The sequence below is a fragment of the Lichenostomus cassidix genome, chromosome 2 (genome assembly GCF_008360975.1).
Source record: "Lichenostomus cassidix isolate B80296 chromosome 2, HeHo_3.0, whole genome shotgun sequence".
NCBI lineage: Eukaryota > Metazoa > Chordata > Aves > Passeriformes > Meliphagidae > Lichenostomus > Lichenostomus cassidix.
The window spans coordinates 4,275,389-4,295,657 of record NC_139482.1 but is presented as its reverse complement, the minus strand read 5'-3'; the positions used below and the strand labels follow the sequence as shown (position 1 = coordinate 4,295,657).

At 43.0% G+C, this 20,269-nt stretch overlaps 1 protein-coding gene across 3 annotated transcripts in view; it reads right to left on the bottom strand.

The window, feature by feature from the left end:
- OXSR1 (oxidative stress responsive kinase 1) overlaps window positions 1-20,269 on the bottom strand; it is an 88,910-nt gene that overhangs the window by 63,515 nt on the left and 5,126 nt on the right. For all 3 annotated transcript variants that reach the window (XR_014849654.1, XM_085050182.1, XM_085050183.1), the window contains exon 2: window positions 5,980-6,092. Coding sequence is in view for 2 of the 3 variants with exons in the window: in XM_085050182.1 (XP_084906308.1) it covers window positions 5,980-6,092 (113 nt within the window). In the remaining variant the exon portion in view is untranslated. The remainder of the gene's footprint in view (window positions 1-5,979; window positions 6,093-20,269) is intronic.

Here is a 20,269-nt window from a genome sequence, read left to right as displayed (position 1 = left end):
AACAGCAGGATAAAAATTGTGCTTTATTTAGTTTTACTTCCTACATGTTGACACAAACTCAAGGGATGCAGCACAGCAGCAGAGTGCTTTCATGTGGCTACCTGCAACTTCAGAGAGCCCAGAAAGCTGTCAACGTGGCTACCCTCTGAAGGCAATCACAACCATAAGAGGACTGGGGAGGGAAAGCACGGCTGGGGCAGAAATGAAAGCAGGTCAGATGTGATCACCCCTTGAAAACACCAATGCTTCTACTACGGATGGCAAAGATCTTATACCATGAGATGTCAGCTGAGAGATAAGGCATTAAAGCTGCTCTTCATCCTTTTAAAGCAGGATTTAGAGCTCCAGTCCTACAGGCAGCCATAACCATTCATATTTTGCTCCAAGTGAAATTCTAATGGTTCACCTGAAAGGTTGTAAAATTGAGAATAATAATTCATTTGACTTTTTAAGCGGCAACATAAAAAAAAAAAACCCAAAAAACCCCAACCAAAACCAAACATGTTCTTCCATCAAAATCAACTTGAGAGACTTTTTTAAAGAAGGTGGGGAAAAAGTACAAAGCTCAAAATCAGAGATTTTGATGCAAGTCCCAGTCCTTGGATTATCAGTTCAGCTCCTTGCCTCAAGTGGCTACAGGAGCTAAACTGCCATGAGTAAAGGGGGGCTAGCTTAGCCCTAGAACAACAGTGGAAAAGAAACAATTCTGAAAGGGATAAAGACACTTAATCCATGAATTAATCTCCAGTGATGGAACAAAACAGTCCCATGGCAAGTCATTCAGCAGTTGCCCATTTTAATGGCTACCCTTCAGCCTCATTCAGTGATTGTTCTCTCTCTCAAAGTCTTCAGCATTGGTGAAAAGGTATTGAAGGAAGCAGGTGTTATAAACTGTCGTGGGGTAGCAATTCCTATGTGGCCATTTTTTATTGGTTTCAGCCAAAAAGTAAATGGGCAAGTGACTGCCTCCTCTCACAGATACAAGCAAGCCAGCTTTGCCCACATCACCAACTAACCTATCCCTGAGCATTACAGTTATTTCAGGTCAATACCCAGTTGTTCAGTTACAATTGTTACTTACAATTGTTCAGATCAATACCCAGTGCTTACAGCTCAACAGTGCTTTAAATGTGATTAGTCCCCACAGACAACTGCAAACTCTCCAAAGCTCTTTACATGCACCATCTCATGTTCATCCAGTCCAAGTGAAGGAAGACATTCTACATTCAGGATTTCACCCACCTTTAATCCTCATGTTCATACTGAACTTTACCAAAAAAACCTCACACTTCAACTAGTTCTGTAATTAAAGATTTCTGTTCTTGCTGTTTTCCTAAACAATCAAACAAAGCAGGTATCCAGCATAGCTATAAGTCTCAAGATGCAATCCCAACATGCAAGAAACATGTAACACAGCCGATCAAATGACCATGCAGAAACCACATATTACACATCAGACTGCCTGGCACCGACACTTGGGGACCTTTTTCTCCCAAAGCAAGGATAAAGGTCCTCAGGCCTGGAAATGGAATTATAATGGCAATTCTCATCAAATGACAGGCATGGATGAAACATCTGTACTACTACCACAGCAATCTGCTGCTTTGTTCCCAACAACCTTATAGTCCGGTTAATCCACTTGTAGGAAGTGCTCTGTCAGATCAAAGGCAGTTCAATATCCTGTCCAAGTCTTCAAAAGAAGGTGTAAAAACCCTATAAAAAGCAGTTACACAATTATCTGCCCAGAGGGGAGACTTCTAACTAAGCCTGGGCAGTTAACAGTTGGCTTATGCTTTAAACCAGGGGAGTTCATAATCCCTTTTTTAAATCCTATCTAATTTAACCTTCTCAACTATAGGTTGATTTATTTAATCTCACGCAATGTTTGATCTCCATGTTATTGGCAGCAAGTTCCCCAGGTTATTTCCATGAAATTCTAAAGGACATTTCTGTTTAACTGCAGTTCAACTTGTTCCCTCAGCCTCTTTAACTGCCCTGGGGCCAGAGCAGTGAAAGAGTAACACCTTCACTGCTCTTGTGTGCAGACCTGTCAAGCCCAGTATTATCAGTCTCTGGAGTAGGAAGAATTTGGAATCTTTCTAGGAACAGCAACACCACATCTTCCATGCTCTTTCCTGAGCCTATCTCCTCTTGAATCATCTTAGGCAATAAACAGGCAGCAGTTCTCTCTAGCTGGGAAAGCCCAGTGTGAAATATCCCATAGCTTATGTTTCCCTCTCTGCTGTTCAACATTCCTGGTAACTGCTAAGCTGACAACCCACGTCATCTGCTATCCATGGAGAAAAAAAGTCTCCATCTGGATGAAAGAAAACTCAGCTTTAATTGCATGAAAATGAAGCAGAGTTTGTAGGACAGAGGGGGGATTTAAGGCCTTTTAGATCAGTAATTCTTTAAAACAAGAAAGCACTTGTATAAGAAAAAAGCTGAATGCATGGTTATTATAAGGCAGATGTTACACCACTGTTTCAAGGACTGGCAACAGCAGCAAAGCAACCAGCATCCCACGATGGAAAAGAGTAAGTGCAAAACACAGCACTGAATGGTGTGCAGCTGTGAAATACAACACATGAGCAAGCAGACTGTTTGCAAACCCACACCACCAGTGTGGTTGTTAACTACTATGGGTTGCAAGACAAACAAAAAGTGGAATTGAATAAATTCCATTTCAGTAATAAATCAGAAAGTCCATGATCATTTGTGGACAACACTATTTGACCACCTCTCCTTACACTCCACTCCCAGTCAAACCCCTGAGCAAGAATCATTATAAACTACATTGTACTTTCCCATCAGCTGAATACCACAGGTGGCTCAGGAAAAGATCTGGGAGCATTCAAAAACGCACAGGGAAAAAGATAAAAATCGAGCACTGAAATAAATTCTTGACTAACATCACCTAAATTCAGTAGCTGGGCTACAAAGAGGCACATCTCTGCACAGCATTACTCCTGCTGTCTACATTCTTTACTGCAATTAGCACTTCAGCTGAAGAGCTGAATGCCCTTGCTTGGCTTGCCCATGATTCAACAAAACTGGGCCTTCCTGCATTTTCCATACCCTGTAGCAGCAATAAATAAATCCACTGCATTAACCTAGAATGTCATACAGGATATGCAAAGTGTGCAGTTTATTCCTGACCATGCACACAGCTCAAATGCATATTGAGATAAAAGGATCAAGATCAATACCTTTAATGAGCCAAGTCATAGCACTTACTCACTGTAAACACGACATCTCCAAAGCAAGGACGTGGCCCCAGATTTCCTGGCCTCTGGACACCTGCTAGGCTTAAAGGAAGCTCAAGGCCACTCATCCATTCAGCTGGTGATAGAGCCACTTACTCTGCATTTCCCACTCCAAATTAACCTTCCTCTTCTCCTCCATGCCAAGAAGTAGAAGTGCCAACCACTAAGCAGTACAGATATTGAAAGACATGTACAAGAACCAAGTCATTCTTATCAAGATGGCAGAACTGTCTGCTGCTCTCTCTACCCTCTCCCAAGCAACATGGCACTGTTTTACCCTGTTGGCTAGGCAGATTCTGGGAATAAGGAAGCTTGCTTCAAATAAGAGAAGTCTACAGGTCTGAGGCACTGTAGAAAAATAATTATAAAATAATTTAAGCATGACTTTCCCTTTGCTATCACACTACCCGATGAGTGGGCTGTGCTGTAACCCCAGATCACTGTCCTGACCCCTGGCAGAAAAGCAAAGCTCACCATAAGCTGACTGCTGTGCTCAAACGCCTTCAGAGCAACAGAAGGATAATGGAGCTCATGAAAGCCCCAGTTTGTGGTTTTAATTGCACTGGGGGAGAAGAGAAAGCAACAAGGGGGCATAACACACCCCAGTATAAATTTATATTTGTCTTTGCATTTGCTTGTTAAAACAACTGTAACCTGCAACAATCTACAGTTACTTTTGGTTTTTTTGGTGGGAGGGCACAGTCTTGCAATAAGAAGTAGTTGCTCAGAAAAGTTAATTAAACTAACTGGGGAAAGCTGCCATGAAGGGAGACTAGAAAAATGTAAAATTTGAGAGTATTTACTGTAGGGTAGAAGCAAATATGAAAACAACATAAAAAGAAATGAAGAGTTGGGAAATCAGGATCTTCCATTCTTTTGGCTCTTGCATTGAAAAACATTGGGTGATCCAAAAAACTGACTAATTCAGAACAAACCCAAGGAAAACACTTCTTCCCACATCTACCTCAGCAACCCCTGCCCCAGGAAGCTGCTACAGCTCAGAACCATCTCTGTGCCCCTCTACCTCTCCATGACTTTTAAGTTCAAGGATATTTACAGCTGCGTACCCAAGCTTAGATGAGGACCCACACCAGAGCAGTCACAAAATTAGAAGCTCTGGAGAGCAGAAACAGCAATATATTGCAGGTCTACCCGTAACAGGAAAATACATTGTGAGGAACAGGTCAGCCAGAGATTTAAAAATGCAATTGGAAGTACTTATCTAAAATTACACATCAAGCCTCCGCTGTGTCTCTTTCTGAACCTAACCCCTTTTACACAGAATTGGCAATTACTAAGACTCACAATCTCAGTTACTACATCCTGACAATGCAGTCAGCAATACCACTGAGGCAGGGTAGTATGGGCAAGCCACATAAAAGGCTTGAAAAGGATAGCAAGGGTTGGTGTAAGGACAAAAAGACCAACTGTGAGAAGAGATCTTGAACTCCTACACTAGCACGAGCTGTAAGAGGATTTGAACACAGGCCATCTTGAGTCCTACACGCAACCCTCCACAGGAGCACTACAATGTGACAGACTGAATGGGGCTTTTCCTCTTTACAAGGGCAGATTTGCAGATACCTATGATGACAAAAATGGCATTAGACACTAGATGGAAACTGGAACCGTGGTTCAGGTGATTTGCTGGAGATTGTACAAATGTAGAGGTACCCAGGACTCCCAAATGCTGTCTCTGTTCTACTTTCTAATTGCAAGCAGCAAAACAAGTGCCTGAGATAACACTACAGAAGCTTTTGAGATGCAAGTGGACAGGCAGACTACAGGTAAGATTATAAAAATCCTAGAGAGTTGCTTTAGAAGAAAAGGTGGTACAAGGCCTCATCTCCATAATGCCAATATTTACTGAAGAAAGTTTTACCCCAGAGAGCTTTCTCATTTTAATGAAAACACCTCAATGCTCACAGGAATGTCCTTCTGCATGGCTTAAATTCAGGGACCTTCCAGATGTGAGGTGAATGTGACAACCATGCACTGCACCAGCTCACACACATGGAGAGGAGAAAACCAAGCCCATCAACACAGGAGCCAGATGAGAAAAGGGAAATTTCAGTTACCACGGCTACTGCAAAAATCTGTTTTTCATTGAGATAACCTTGAGCAGAGGCACAGAGCAGCAGAAAATTACAGAGCTACAGCTCCAAAGGACTCTGTCTCCTGTTCTGAACTCAGAATTAAGCGGGTTTCCATATGGCAGCCTGCAATATGTCAGTGATCCCTTCAGCTGGCATCAGTACCAGAAAGAGATTAGGAACAACAGCTAATTCATTCAGTTTGTCTCTTTACAGGTGAAGGGGAAAAAATGTGAAGAACTACAGGAAAGGAAAAGAAAGTAAGGCCATTCCCTTAAATTTTGAATGCTCTGAAAGCATGCAGCTCTGGATCCCCTTCAGACTTCAGAGCTCTTGTGGGTACAGCTGAGCTTCACACTTGCACATTAACTCAGTTCAAAACAAAGGGATTATACAAAGTGCTGAGCTCTAAACAAACAGTCTGAAGTTTTGCAACAGTTGATCTTTTTAACATTTTAAGTACCATGTCCCACAAACTGTACAACTGAGCTGCCTCTAATGAAGTCAGTCAAGCTCCCTTCACCTTCAACCCCACCTCAGGAAAGGTTTTAAGGCACTTGGCAAAGAGATATTTCAGAGGCAGCTGAAATACAGCTCCCCAGACAATTCTGATTGCATACCAGGAGTTCATCCATGCTTGTCTGACACTTCTCGAGATTGATCCGTTTAATCGCCACCTTCTCCTTCTTCGGAGCGCAGAAGGCTGCCTGGACCACTGCAGTCGCTCCACTCCCTGGGGGGGGAAAAGAGAGAGTTACCAACACCTTACAGACTTCAGCAGGAAGGGAGGGAGGCCAGACAACAAAATTCTGAGTGCCACATAGTAAGGACAGCAGAGCCAGGTAAAAATCTAGTGAAAGCCCTCCAGGCACTCCCCACTCAGGTCTGTGCAGCTCCATGGGTTGGCTCAGCCGCCACATCCAAGTGCTGGGCAAACCGAAGGAAAACAAGTGGATCTTTATGATCCCTTCCAGGGATCATTATAGCTCTGCAGACCAGAAAACCCCTCCAGACTCCAGCTTACTTACAAAAGAGTGATTCTACTCATGTACTTTTAAAAGATATGCCACTGAGGTCACACATACCTTTAACCTGATGTGTTCACCCAAAGTATCATAATAAGCCACTCTTTGCTACAGACACTAATGCGATTTTTCAAATATTTTTATGCACTAATTGCTGTTCTCATCTCCCCTCATTTTATGCAAAGACACGAGGTAGGTTTCATTCAAGCAGGTTCAGCTCCAGCTCTCACACTGCCTCAGTTGCTGGGTTGAAAACCACAGCCACAGAACATTTAAATTCCAACGGGGAAAAAAATATCACATTTTAATGTACAGTTGCTCAAACTACTACAAGTAGGGAGTTCTGGATTTAATGTGCACAGCAACATCATATCGTTTGACGTCAAAAGGAATTTGCAACTGAGAGACTTAAAATCTATTTGATGTTAAGTCCATTTTTGTTGGCCTCCAGAAGCTGTTGCAACATTCACCTTTCATCAATAGGACACCTTGTTGCTTTACTTTGTACCTTCATCTTGGTTCCCCACATTTACACACTTCACTGGAAAGGAGTAAATACAAATTGATCAAAAAGGGGGTAGGAAAAGTTGAAAATAGCTCAAAAGCTTCCACCTAAAAAATGCTAATAAACATAAACCCACAGCTATTTTGTTTATTATCCCAGGCATAACTCTTGAGCCCATTTGGGCTGAGAGAAATGAGAACAACTATTCTGCATTTTGAGTAATACACCTGTTTTAGCAGATTCTCCTATTTTTAACACTATAAAAACTACTTCCAGAATCTGCACTTCATTTTGGCATGCTTCATGATTTTTTTCTAGTACATTCACATAAACTGGGGGGCAAAAACTTTCAATCTCATCTTCAAACAAAAGCTACCAAAGCTCTCTGCAACCACCAAGAGTGTTCTCATACCAAGTTGCCTCAACTCAAATAAAATTCCAGGTGGGGGAAAAAGCTTGAAACGCAGCCCTGAAAGATACAGGAAAACTGCTCTATTCCGAGTCACACTGAAATAAATTGAAAAGCCCTGAACTGTGGGACTCTGCTCCTCTAATCTTCAATAAGTACCTGCTACAGCAGAGCTACAGGACTTTGACTTCACTTTATATGGCATGGCCAGTGCACCCTGGACATCAGCGTCAGCTTGCCAGGATTCCCTGTACTCAGGAGTTTATATTTTAATGGCAGAAGTCAAAAGTGTGCAGAACACAAAATGCTAAGGTTGCTAAAGCATTATTATTTCACAAAGCAAATGGATTTTTAAGAAGTTCAAGACTTAGGCCATTTATTACTTGCACACATATTGTTTTTCAGAGACTATTCATAGCACAGGGCAAAACAAAGCTATGAGGAAAAGGACAGCAATAACAGCAAGAAGATTAACAAGGGGCTTTTAAAACAAAGTTTGAGTGCTATAAGCAGGTCCTTGAGCAAATGACAGAGATGATGGAGGGGTCTAGGCAGACATTTAACAGAAAGTGTTCAGACAGAGGAAGGGGGAGAGGTTTTGACAGCAGAGTTTGGTTAGACTGCCAGAGGCAAGGCTGAAATACACAATATTAAGCACGGGACAAACATCCCAAAGCAAGCCTCCACATCCAGTCCCTGTAGTCACTTTGCCCAGCAGGTGCAGAATCCAGCATGAAAGCAGCAGTCCCAGCACAGATGTATTTCCACTGGGAACCCTGGGTGGCAGGATTCCTGACCTCCTCCTCCAGTACCTGCTTCTTTGGTTGGGGGAAAAAGATAAAAACACATAAAGGCTTAAGACAAAGAGAGGGGAGCACACAGAAGTGGTAACAAAAGGCAGAAGTGAGTTTGCACTTCGTAGCACTGCTCGTCCCCTTACAGCAATAGCCTTTTGGAAGTCAGAACAAAAAACAAACAGTATACCATTTCTTTGGAAAGAGTTAGATCCCAGAAGAAATGTTGCTGCTGACACATTCAAAGCACCAGTATTATGATTTCTCTCTTTGGATGTCTTGGTGCATAGTAATAGAGGCTGAAAACACAAGCCAGATGCTGGAATAATATATTACTGTGCACCTCAGAGGACTGTCTTGTCACACTCTTTTCACTCCCCCGTTAGTTTTTCAGTGTGTATTTTCATCTCTAAAGCTACCTGTCCTCATCAGCACAGGTATCTGTGTTCAAAGACTCTTTGTGGATAGCTCAGACACTCAGTGTCAGCAGCATGACATCCCAGGACTTGTGTGCCAGTTAAACCCAGTTTGTGTAAGCACAACTGGCAAGGGTGCTACTTAAAATCCAGATGCAACATCACTACTGTGAACCAAATCCTTCACAAGATGAAGTTCAGGGCTTTATAGAAGTCACCACACAAAGAATAGCTTTGTGTTTTATGCTTTCAGGATGTTACTACCAAAAACAATAGATACAGCCTAATTAAAAGCAGGACCACTCATGCTACAGGCTCCTTTCCAGTCCTTGATTCTCCAGGATCAATGCTCACTAGGACTTCAGGGCAAAAACTGCTTTTCACTAAGTGCTGGACAATGCCCCAGCCTACAGAGACCCGATCTGTTATGAGTGTATGGCATTATTTGAACAGTAATGAAATCCCAAACTAAATCCTTCTGGGCACATGGCAGGGAATCATCTGAACTCGAGACTCCTCCCATTTAATTCCCTGCTGCTCCTACTTTTCTGGCAGCTCTCTTTAGTTCGATCACCACCTGCTCTCCCCACTCCCCCCTCTCCCGCTAATTCGTCATTTCTTTCAGCTCCTCTGTAGCACTAATTATAGAGAAACAATGAAATCTCAAAAGCGTATCAAGCAAGGATTAAGCCAAGCTGCAGCACGATGTGCCACAAGCAAGCTGCTCTTTGGTGGCAGCAGCAGCGTGCCGTGCTTCTGGGACCAAACAAAGCCGGGTTTCCATGCTTCTTTGGAGAGTTCAGAAAACATGGCAACACGGGCACTTCAGCCTTTGCAGCCACACAGCTTGTTTATTAAATGCCAGGGTGGCAAGAGAAAGAAAGGAGAGAAGCTGCAGCAAGGATGCCGAACACATTGCAAGTGAAAACAAGCATAGGGAAAGATGATGACACCAACAGAGAGAAAAAGTCTGTCAAAGAAGTTTTATAAAGTTTAAGAGAATGTAACAAATATATGGGGAACAGCTGGAAGAGATTGCCTGGGCTGCTGTGAAAAACCTTCAGTGAGGAAAAACCCCAAGGGCAGTTTGTGCCAGGGTAGCACAACTTGGACAACCAACTCTCCAAGCAGCCACAGACCTGCTGCAATCAGAGCCAGTTGCAATCCCAACATCATGGGCAGAACGGGGTTAATGTTCCTGTGCTGGGTTCCCACTCACTCCCCACCTCAAGACACTCTGATCAAGGTCAGTGCTGAGGCTCTTCCCTCGGCCTCTCTCAAGATCAGCTTTCGGAGAAAATTTGCTCCCTGGTTAATCTCTTCCAACATAACGGCTTAGCAAAACAATGAAAACCAGGCTCAGCCAAATGCTTGATGCTTTATTCCTGAAAAGCAGGAGATCATTTTGTTGAAGGGTGGTGGGGAGGAAAGAGACCCCAAATGGGTATTAGGATCTGCTTAATACCCCCTGCTTTCGCCTCTGCAGGCTCTCAGATATAGTTCCAACCCTTAGGATAGCAGCTGCAAAATTCCTGCATAAGAGGGTCATGACCTACTTTAGAAAACACCGCCTTAAGAGGAAAACATACCCTTTCTAACCCTTGCTTCTTTCATGTTTCTACGATTAAATGGCTCTTTCTGAAATAAAACCAACCTCTGAAAGGATTAAAATAACCCAAATAAAAAAGTCCCCAAGCACTCAGTTACTAAAGCCTGATTTCCAGGCTATCTCCTCTGGACCCTGGATCCATGCTCCCTGTACATTCAGTATCCAAAGCTCCAGCCTGAACTTCTCCTGAAGTTGAGACAAATTCCCCATGAAAGCCCAGCATCAGTCTTCAAGGCACGCTGGACATCATCTCTTCTACAGCTGCACAGCTTACAGGAAGCTTCCATTTTTGAAAATAAAGACAAACCCTCTGAGATCTCTGTTGAAGTTAATGAAAACCAATTATTTCAGGGCTAACTGGAGGAATGGAAAGACAGGGGGCTGACCAGAGGACACAGCATGTTCCTATACATTGTGCTTCCAATTTAACCAAATCTCTGCAGCCACATAAGGACATTGCAGCTCTCCCAGTAAGACTGGGATGAATTGCACCAATGCCTCTTCCCAGGCAAATGCAATTGAAGCTGGAGATCCTCTTGGCAGAGATATCTGTTTAAGCAATGGGAACAGTCATGCCAAACAGTCACAAGACAAGCATCAAATCCTGGCTCCAGGATAGATTCTCCTACCACATGCAATAGCGATTTGAAGTAGTTACATGGAAGGACTCACAAAACAGTGTTGCCCAAGCTTTAAATTTACTTTAGGCACTCTGGGAGATGTGAAGATTTCCTTTCACTGTAAGTCAGTTGCTCAGAAAGCTCTTACAATCAACAGGGGACATATTCCATAATAGTCTTGAAGTATCAGTTCTTATCCTACTGCAGTATCAAATCCACTCTGTAGAGGAAATATGCTTTCCCAGGTCAAATGAATGTTACAAACCATTTAGGTCTGAAGGAACCTCTAGTCCATCTCTTTGATCCTGAAAGCAGGATCAAATCCCAACTTAGATCAGGTTCCTCAGCATCGAATTCAGCCTAGCTTGAATTTTCTTTAACAAGAGACATTTCTACAACCTTTTTGGCTGTTTCTGTTTGACCACCCACATGGTACAGCTTTTTTCTCCCCTTGCTAACTAATCAGATTTCCAGTTTTGCTCACAACCTTGGCATTTCGCTATGCACCTGTGTAGAATCCAGCTTCATTACCTCTAGAACTTCCCACTGAATAGCAGAGGGCAACAACAATTCTTCTAAGGCTGGAGAAATCCAACTTTCTACACCTGCCCCCATAAGTCACGTTCCCAAATCTCCTTCAGCACTGAGCCACGCTCAGCCGAACACCTCTGCACAACCCTGCCCTGTGCGTCCACCCTTCTCCAGCACACACACGACCTCTCTATTTTTAAGCAAGATCTGGAATCCATCCTCCACTATCTGGAGTGCGGTGCCAGAAAGCCGCTTGTGACGCAGGCTCTGTTTATAATTGTGCCCCCGGGTTTTCCTCTTATGAACAATGCACACAAAACACTTCCCTGCAAGGCTGCTCCGGACCAAGCAATGACTTTCAGGTTCCGGGTACCCCAAAGTCCAAGAGATCTTTAATGCTTTACATCCCAGGCTCAGTATTCATGTCTCTGCAGGCTCGCTCCATCTCTGGATGCCTCAACTCTTTGACAGCCTCATGCCAAAGAGCTGTGGGAGCCCTGCTCTGATTACTCATTCCAAGGACAATACAGCAATAAAACAAGAAGCTACAAGACTGGGAATAGAACTTCTTATGCGTTCTTACAGAGTATAGGGCAAATACAGATCTGATTAAACCAAAAATTAAATACCAGATTGTAAATTCAGACTGATCTTTGTTTGGTCCATTTACTATGAAGACAAAGTGATGCCTCGATTTTCTGTACCTCATTTGAGGCCTGTGGTGAGAAGAATCCTCTTGCAAAGAATAAGCCTCTTCTAAAAACAAGCTAGCAAAAAAAAAAAAAAAGCCTACTCTCGAATTTCCAGCCAACTCAGCATGGGGTGGGAATACTCCTTTCCCCAAGCAGGACTTGGTAACAAGAGTCCACTGGATGTCAAAGTCTTGCTGGCACAAGCCCCACGATTCAGGAAGAGTGAAGTAATGCAATGTTAATGGTCCTTGAATATGTTTTTCAAGCCGTCTCCTCACTACATATCACATTCTTACTACAAAATGGAGGATGCAATCTACAATTATAGCTACAAATACTATTAATAAAACCAAAGGACGTTCATAATAGGACTCAGAGTATCCCCAGTACTGCCACAGAGGGGGCAAAAAATCTGCTTACCTGTGGAGAGGAAAAAGCTTTCACAGCAAAGTAGCATCTACTCAGTGTGGGACAATGCAGGAAGAGTGCTAGCAATTCCAGAAGTGGAGTTACAGCCCCAGTCAGCAGGAAGATCACTTTGGTGCTTCTAGCTCTGCTCAGAGTGACCCCAGACAGCTGTTAGAGACACTGGGAGCAGCAGCAAAACCAGTAAGGGAAAATTCAATTGGGTTTGCTCTGTGCCTGGTTGGGAAATCTGTGGGAAACTGAAGCAGCAGCAGAGCAATCCATGGCCAAGACACATAAAAACTACAAAATCACAGAGTGAGCACAGCTCCCCTCCCACAGCAACATGGGAGTGCAGACCTACTACCCCCAGGAAGCTCCCAGAGCTGTGCCAACACAGCCACACTCACTCCCAGACACCTTTCCACCACTCATTCCCAATACAAATTTACTATGAATAGTATTTCCTATTGAGAGAAGAACCAGAGCTTTACATTTATTTCTTTACAAGCTGAAGGAAGACACATGGACAGCACAAGCACCTACATAAAACCCTGGCTGAGGTAGTAAGAGGCCAGGTTTAACTTGGTGCACCTTCTCTCAACTGCAGTCACGCAGCATTTGATCTACGGCAGAGATGGAAAGGTACTGTGCAGAGAAGAGGGAAAGAAACACTTGCAAATACAGTGCAGGGAAGAAATAAATCAGAGAAACATAAGCAAAGGCAGAAAGTAAAAGCAGATTTAACTGAAAAGTTGTAAGGGAGAAAACTTAAAACCCTGTATGGGGAGATGGGTTGGAGAAAAACCAGCAATCCCCACTGACTACATATCACAGTGTAAGTACACACTGCATATGAAGACACCTGCACTGTGTATGCAACAGTCCTGTAGGCAGCAACAGCTGAACTCTCACATTTACAAGACAGTGGCTATCCTCATATTTTTGAGGAAAAGGCTTTAGGAAGAGCAGCTCAACCCTAGTTTAAATAAATAATTTTAGAACTTTGCACTTCCGCGTGGTCAATGTCAAAACGTCGCCCCACCCTTCAGTCCAGCCCAACTCACATCACTGCATGCAGCAGGTTCATTCCTCATTCAGGCTCACCTTGAGCATAGCTCAGTTCTGGGAACATTCAGCTGGGTTCAAGCCAAAGGTGGCTGCAGGTACACTAAGACACAGGGCATGTGCTGGACAACACCCTGAGAAAGGGCAAGGATGGGGAGGTAACAAGTCCAGGCAGAGAAATAAGACTTATATTTAAGTGATTTCTATTTCACACCAGCACATCTGATGACTACAGTCGAGACTTTTTACCAAAGAATTGAAATGAGGAATGGGAAAAAGCAGATTTTTTTCACTCGTGAATTCCTGTTTGTTTCATTTAAAATGCAGGGGTATCACTTTGCAATGTTCTCTGATCATTTATTGCAATATAGCCAGAGCTCAAGTAGTTAGAGATTCTGAGCAAGCTGCAAGGCCAAAGATTCCAAACAGTCCTTACAACACAAGGGATTTCTGTTATAAAGCCACCAATGCATGTGCTCCCCAAAGCCCAAAAATCTTTGCTCAATTTATGTCAGCACCTGCAGTGTCTAACAGCAAGTGATATTCCAGTATTAATCATGCATGTTCAAAGAATTTCAGAAAATAAGGAGAAGCATATTTTGAAAGTCTGCTGTCCAATTAGAAACAGAGCCAAAACATTTGAACAGCACATAAACTTGCTGACAGTGAGTTATTCACCATCCTGACGAGAGCTCTCACAGTTGACAATACCACTGGAAAACCACACATCGTGTCCAGAGCTCAGAGGTTTCTGCCCATGTAAGACAATGTATTTCTCAGGATTCCCAGTGCTCCATGTGCAGTGGAGAAGGATGATAAGCCAGCAAAGATCACACAGTGCTTCCAGCACTTGTTTGAACATGTTTCCCCCCTCCAGTGGTCCAACAATACAGAAACACTCAATGCTGCAGACGTATCACCCAAGTCTTTAATTCACGTCTCAGACTCAGAGGAAGGAATATAAACCCATATCCAATCACTTGTAAGAAGTCCAGTACAATTTTCAGAGCCATCAGCAACTGATGGGCAATACCCACAGCTGGGTACATCTTCCCATGGCCCCACTGAACTCTACACGATAAATAAATGACATTGATTTCTAAGCAGGAGTGAGGTTAGCTACTGTAATCTAAACGACTCAATGCCAAGGTTTATAGAGAAAGGAAGGGGAGTCTTATGGAAATTTTCACCCCACCCCACATTGCATTGTTCTCTCAAAAATCTTTCAGTATCTCTTAGGCCCTAAACACAGAAAAATGTCATCTGTTTTCCACCTTCAGCAAACATTTGGGTTGAGAATCTTCCCAGACTAAGCAGGGAAGTGACAGGCTTGGAGAGAAAATGGTCAGCCTGTCATTATAAAACAGGCCAGAACTGGAACAGAGGGCGAGGAGTAGGGCTGGCCATGCAAAGCATGTCAGCAAGGTATGTGACAAAGTTGTCACGGGGTTACTTTGCTGTTTGATTTCATCTGCAGTCACCAGCCCACAGCACAGGTAGCCAAGGCAAGCTTTCCACTGCCTCTCTATGACACAGCTGCAGCCCCCCAGCATCAGACTCCACATCAGAGCAAGAGATGCAAGAGAAAAAATAAAGACCAGGGGAAAAGCCACAGGCCACAGACGGTATCAGCAGAGAGAAGGATTACCAGGGAGGAGTATCAGCCCATCTGATATTCCTCCAACATTTCTACTGCAAACACCCAAGCATGGAAGAGTAGGTGGCAGAGGCTTCTCTTGGCTGTATGCCTGACCTCCCACAGCCCTCACAATATCCCAAATCAGCCCAGACTAGCAGACATCCCCATCATGCTTTTAAGAAAACACACTCCAGCTGTCCAAGGTACCCAGGTGATTTGGGGAACACCTCTGAGACCATTTTCCCCATGGTAGTAACTACAGTAAGCTCCAAGGGCCAGTTACACAAGTCCTGCGTGACCTGCCACATTTACTTAAGATGCTATTAGCATGCCTAAATTAGATTTTCAGTTTGAAACCAATTATATTTATTTGATTTCGTGCCAACATCTCTGGCTAATTTAAAGGGCACTGCAGCTATGCAGTGTTAATTCTACACGATGGAAAGCAGGCTCAAACATCTCATTTCCAAACACAGCAATTGCAGTGGAGAAGGTTCATCCTTCCCTTTTAATCACTGTCAGTTGCCTATATAGTATATGCAGCAATGTAAATATCATGCTGGCTGTCATCAGGTATTACCAGGGCTCAAAACACAGCACTGGTACAGTAGCCAAGCCAGTGTTCTCCATTCTTCCCTCCCAATCTTTATCTCTGAACTCTGTCTCAAATGTAATTGTCAGCTGTAGAGGATATTTTATTTGGCCAGGGTTCCACTTAACAGAACAATCTGTCTGCTTACAGTGCAGATGTTTGATAGTACCATGGTTATTTTAGGTAAATAAGCTTTTAAGTATCAGATATATCCTCTCTCAAAGGCTATTATCCTTTCTTTTCAGCAAATATCTTGATCTCGTAAATATTTTCTGCATCTATTAGTCTGTTCAGTACACAAAATTAGCCCACTGGTTAAAAATTACTTTCTTTAACCAAGAGTAATGAGAACCATCCTGAGCCTTAGGATCTGGACAAATAACTGAGCTGAGGTTGCCAGTCCATCAGGTCTCTCAGCTGTTCAAATAAGATTTGCATTGGTGAGCTGTTCAACACTATAACTGTTCATGCTCAAGATGCTTCAACACTATAACTGCTCATGCTCAAGATGCTTTTTTTCAGCAAAGTACAGTTTGCTGGAAGTCAATATCAAGGTATTTATTAGCTGTTAATACCAAGCTATTTATTAGACAGCAATTAGCATCCTCAATGACTATTTTTACTTCAGTGAAAGGATGGAACTTACGGCTTCACCTTTCAACTTGCTTGGTGCTCCTAGGGAGGACCTCATTTTTTAACTCCCTGGAAGGAGGCTGTTGCAAGGTGGGAGTCAGTCCCCTCTCCCAGGTAACAAGTGACAGGAAATGGCCTCAAGTGGCACAAGGGGAAGTTTACATTAGATATTAGGAAAACCTTCTTCACTGAAAGGGCCATCAGGCATTGGAAGAGGTTGCCCAGGAAAGTGAAGGAATCACCATGCCTTAAGTGTTAAAAAACACTGGATGTGGCACTTGGGGACAGGGTTTAGTGACGAACACAGTAGTGCTGGGTTAATGACTGGACTTGATGATCTTATCCAGTCATGATTCCATGACTCTACAGTTTTATGACTACCTCACATGGTGAGAGACAGAAAAGTTCACAAAGAAGAGGCCTAGGAAGTAAAGACATATAACACACCAAGTTTCCAAAGGACTCCATTTCCATCAGCAGATCTTGAGGAATCACAAACTGAAGACATTTGTATCAACACCTTTAAGGTTTAGAGACAGCACAAATGCCAAGGTTCCGCTTACCTGTGCCTTCACAAGGAAGTGTCCTTGCAGAAACAGCCTGAACATAAAGCAAGGAGAGTAATAAAGCCACCAAGCCTCAGCCACGTGCTCTGAAAGACAAGGCATTGTTACTTCCCACTGTGGTGGGGAATCCATTAAACAGCTGTTTCATCCAGCGATGACAGGGTCACAGGCAGGCTTGTGTGTTTAATAGAACGTGTGTCGGTAATTCCCCCATGTGCCACTTCCAGCACAAGCATTCATTAATTCAGTATAGGGATTATACAATTTGGCATCAGCTAGAGCAGGGAACTGAACTCCACGACCCTGGGAGTCCTCACTAGCTCTGCGTCTCAGCAAAGTAAGTGACAGGAGCTTTCTGGTTTTGTTCTGAAAACTGACATCATGAAATCCATCTCTGTGGATTTTGCAGAAAAGGTGTTTCCTCCATGACAAGAAGTGTTGTCTTTAATTGATGAGTTTTCAAGCCATCAAGATAACCTAATAATGTGTTGCCTGCCCGAAGCTGGAGACAGCCTGAAATTCCCAACTGCAGTTTCAGCTGCCCCACTTACCTCAACAGGTATCAGCTCAGAGCACAGCCAAGCTGATCATTTTGTTAAGAAAAATATTCTGCAAGTGCTCCCATCCCAGCCATTAATGTGCTCTCTCACTCTTCAAATACCATCATTTTCCACTACCCTGTGCACCGTTTTCAAAGCTTCCTTTTCAGAAGAGCTGGAATGAACCCCAGAACCTAAGGAAATGGACTTAAAATCCCCTGAAGACTGAAAATGAGCAAGATCCTAACTTGGACCAACTCAAAACTGAAAATGTACAACCTGTCCAACAGTAACTATGGAGCTTTCATCCAATGTTTAGTAAACCATCAGTTTTACAAAACATGTGTTGAACTGCTCCAAGATGCAATAATCTCACACCCTGACCACAAGTATCTCAACACAATTCCACATTCACAAATAGTTTTTTTGACATTTTCCTACCTGACAACACCCTCCCCGCTAATGAGCTTCAAAAATTGTCAATTAACTGTGCTGTAAGACAAAAGCTAACTTCAATTCTTCAAAAAAAACAAGCCAGCAGAGGATACCACTGGACAAGACATGTGCTCAGTCAGATCTCACCAGAAGTGAGGTGGGTACTCAAGGTCAAATTTTCACTCTGCAATTTTAACTTAATTCAACTCTGTGGATGGATGAAATGGGAACAGCATCCTCCCACACAGCTTTATTAATAGCAAGGTGCTAGCAGTAAGAGTAAAGCTTGTCCTTAAATTACCATTCATGACTATAAAACAGCAAAACTTTGGCAAAACCCAAGGAGAATTTACTACATTAAGAGATGATCACTGAAGTATTTAAATTCACACTGTTCTTTAACAGCTGCTTGTACCTCTTCTTTCCAGAATGAATACACATAGGCCCATTTCCTACCCAAAGGAAGTATCCATTGGGGAGAATGCTACAGTCAGTTTAGCATGAAACAGTGAAATGAAAGAAAACAAGAATTTTTTCTCTCCCCTGCCCCAAGCTCTCAAGACAAAGTGCTTGGAGCAGAAAATTGAAATCTGGCAAAAAACTAAAACCTCATTCAGAAAAGCTTTTCTGTATTCCCTAACAAATGCATTTTAATTTGACTGAGTTATCAGACTTTGAAGGTGTCGTTTCACGAGCCTGCAGTACAAGCTGTATAAAACTGTAAGGGATGGGAGGTGGAAGGAAGATTTGCTTAATATGGTGATTTGGTGAGAAAGTGAATCAGTGCTCTGAATTTACTCTGTACTTCATTCATAGATGGGATCTGTGAAGCCTTTAAGAGTGGAAGACAGTCATCCCCTGCAGACTTCGCAGTGTGTAGAACCAAAGAGGTCTCAGAAATCCTGGCAAGGCACATTAGACTCTAGTTTGATGGGGGTTGATACATAACCAAATATTTTTTCCAGGATGGAATTTCTCTTAATTACAAGAAAATCCACATTAAGAAAAAAATCTTGTACGGTGATGCACATCGGGAAACAATCTTTAAGAACCTTGGGAAGTGGTGAGAGAAAGGACTTGGAAAAAAAACTCTGCTGGTTGTTGTAGCTGTTGAGCAGCTGTGAAAAGTAGTGGATTTTTCAGTTTTGCATTTGTATCACCACAGATCTCTACCTGCTTGTACAACGTGACAGGACCACCTAATATGGTTAAAACCAAGGAATATGCAGGCTGTGATGATTAACATGAAAACCTCACTCATGGGCAGTGTTTCAAGGCAACCAATGTGCTCAGACAAGTTAAGGGGTCAAACTTAGAGCTGACAGAATCCCACACTAAGGTCAGTCCTTTCATTTTTGTTTGTGCACACGAGGGACAGGAGAAATTCTGACTCAGTACCATGGACCCAGTCAGGCGCCTGTCTACTGCTGTCATTCAACTGTAGTTACACCACTTGTAAAGTGATCTTGTCTTACTCAAGCCCAACAAGTTGGATTTTGTTCTTCGTCTGGCTCCCTTCATTAGTATATGTATTATTTTGCCTACCAGAGCAAAATACCAGAGGTACCCCATCTCTTCTCACACAGCAAGAGCAATGACCTTCTAATTAAGAGCCTGGACTGCCTGTCAGCCAGGGACCTATCCCTGTCTCCAAGACTTTCCCGTGTGGCTGCCAGGAAGAGAGACGGAGTTTCACGTGTTTTTTAGAAACGTCAAGGCTGAACTCCCTTAGGTGAAATCACAGGAAACTGCAGCAACTTTGAGAGCCAAGTCCTTCATATCTGCATCTCAGTTGTTTGATTCCAAAGGGAGCGCAGGATAATAGGCTCAACTTGTCTGGAAAGCCCCAGCATCCTGATATTTTAAAGATTTTGCAATGCCAAATTCCACTGCTCCAACAGCTATTCTTCTACACCCACAAAGCCCTCAAGTCTGTCTCTCCCTATTAAGAAAGTTTAATAACACCAAGTTTACAAGCACTCCATTAGCATGTCCACAGCTAAATTTACTGCTGCAAAGATTTACGATGGATATGGTCCGTTTTTGGGGAAATCTTCCAAGAAAATTTGACCAAGACACAGTTTATCACAACACACTAATACAATTAGCAAAAAGTGCTACTGCCATCATTTTAAAGAGGTCCAACTTTTATTAAAAGATTTCATCTCAAGACACTGGCTTAATGGGCAAGCTGCTAACACTCAGAAAGAAAAGAGATGCTGCCAAGTCTAAGCAGACAACCATTCTGGAGAAGACTTAGTTCTCTTCAAGATTTCATCTGTTGCAGAAGGAAGAAGCCTCCCAGGCATGCATTTCTCAGGGAGCACGTACACCCCTCAGGTGTGCTCAGGAGCACAGCACAGCCACACTTCCCAGCACCAGCCAACACATTTGCATTAAACTGAAACTATTTAAATGGATTCTTGAGAAAT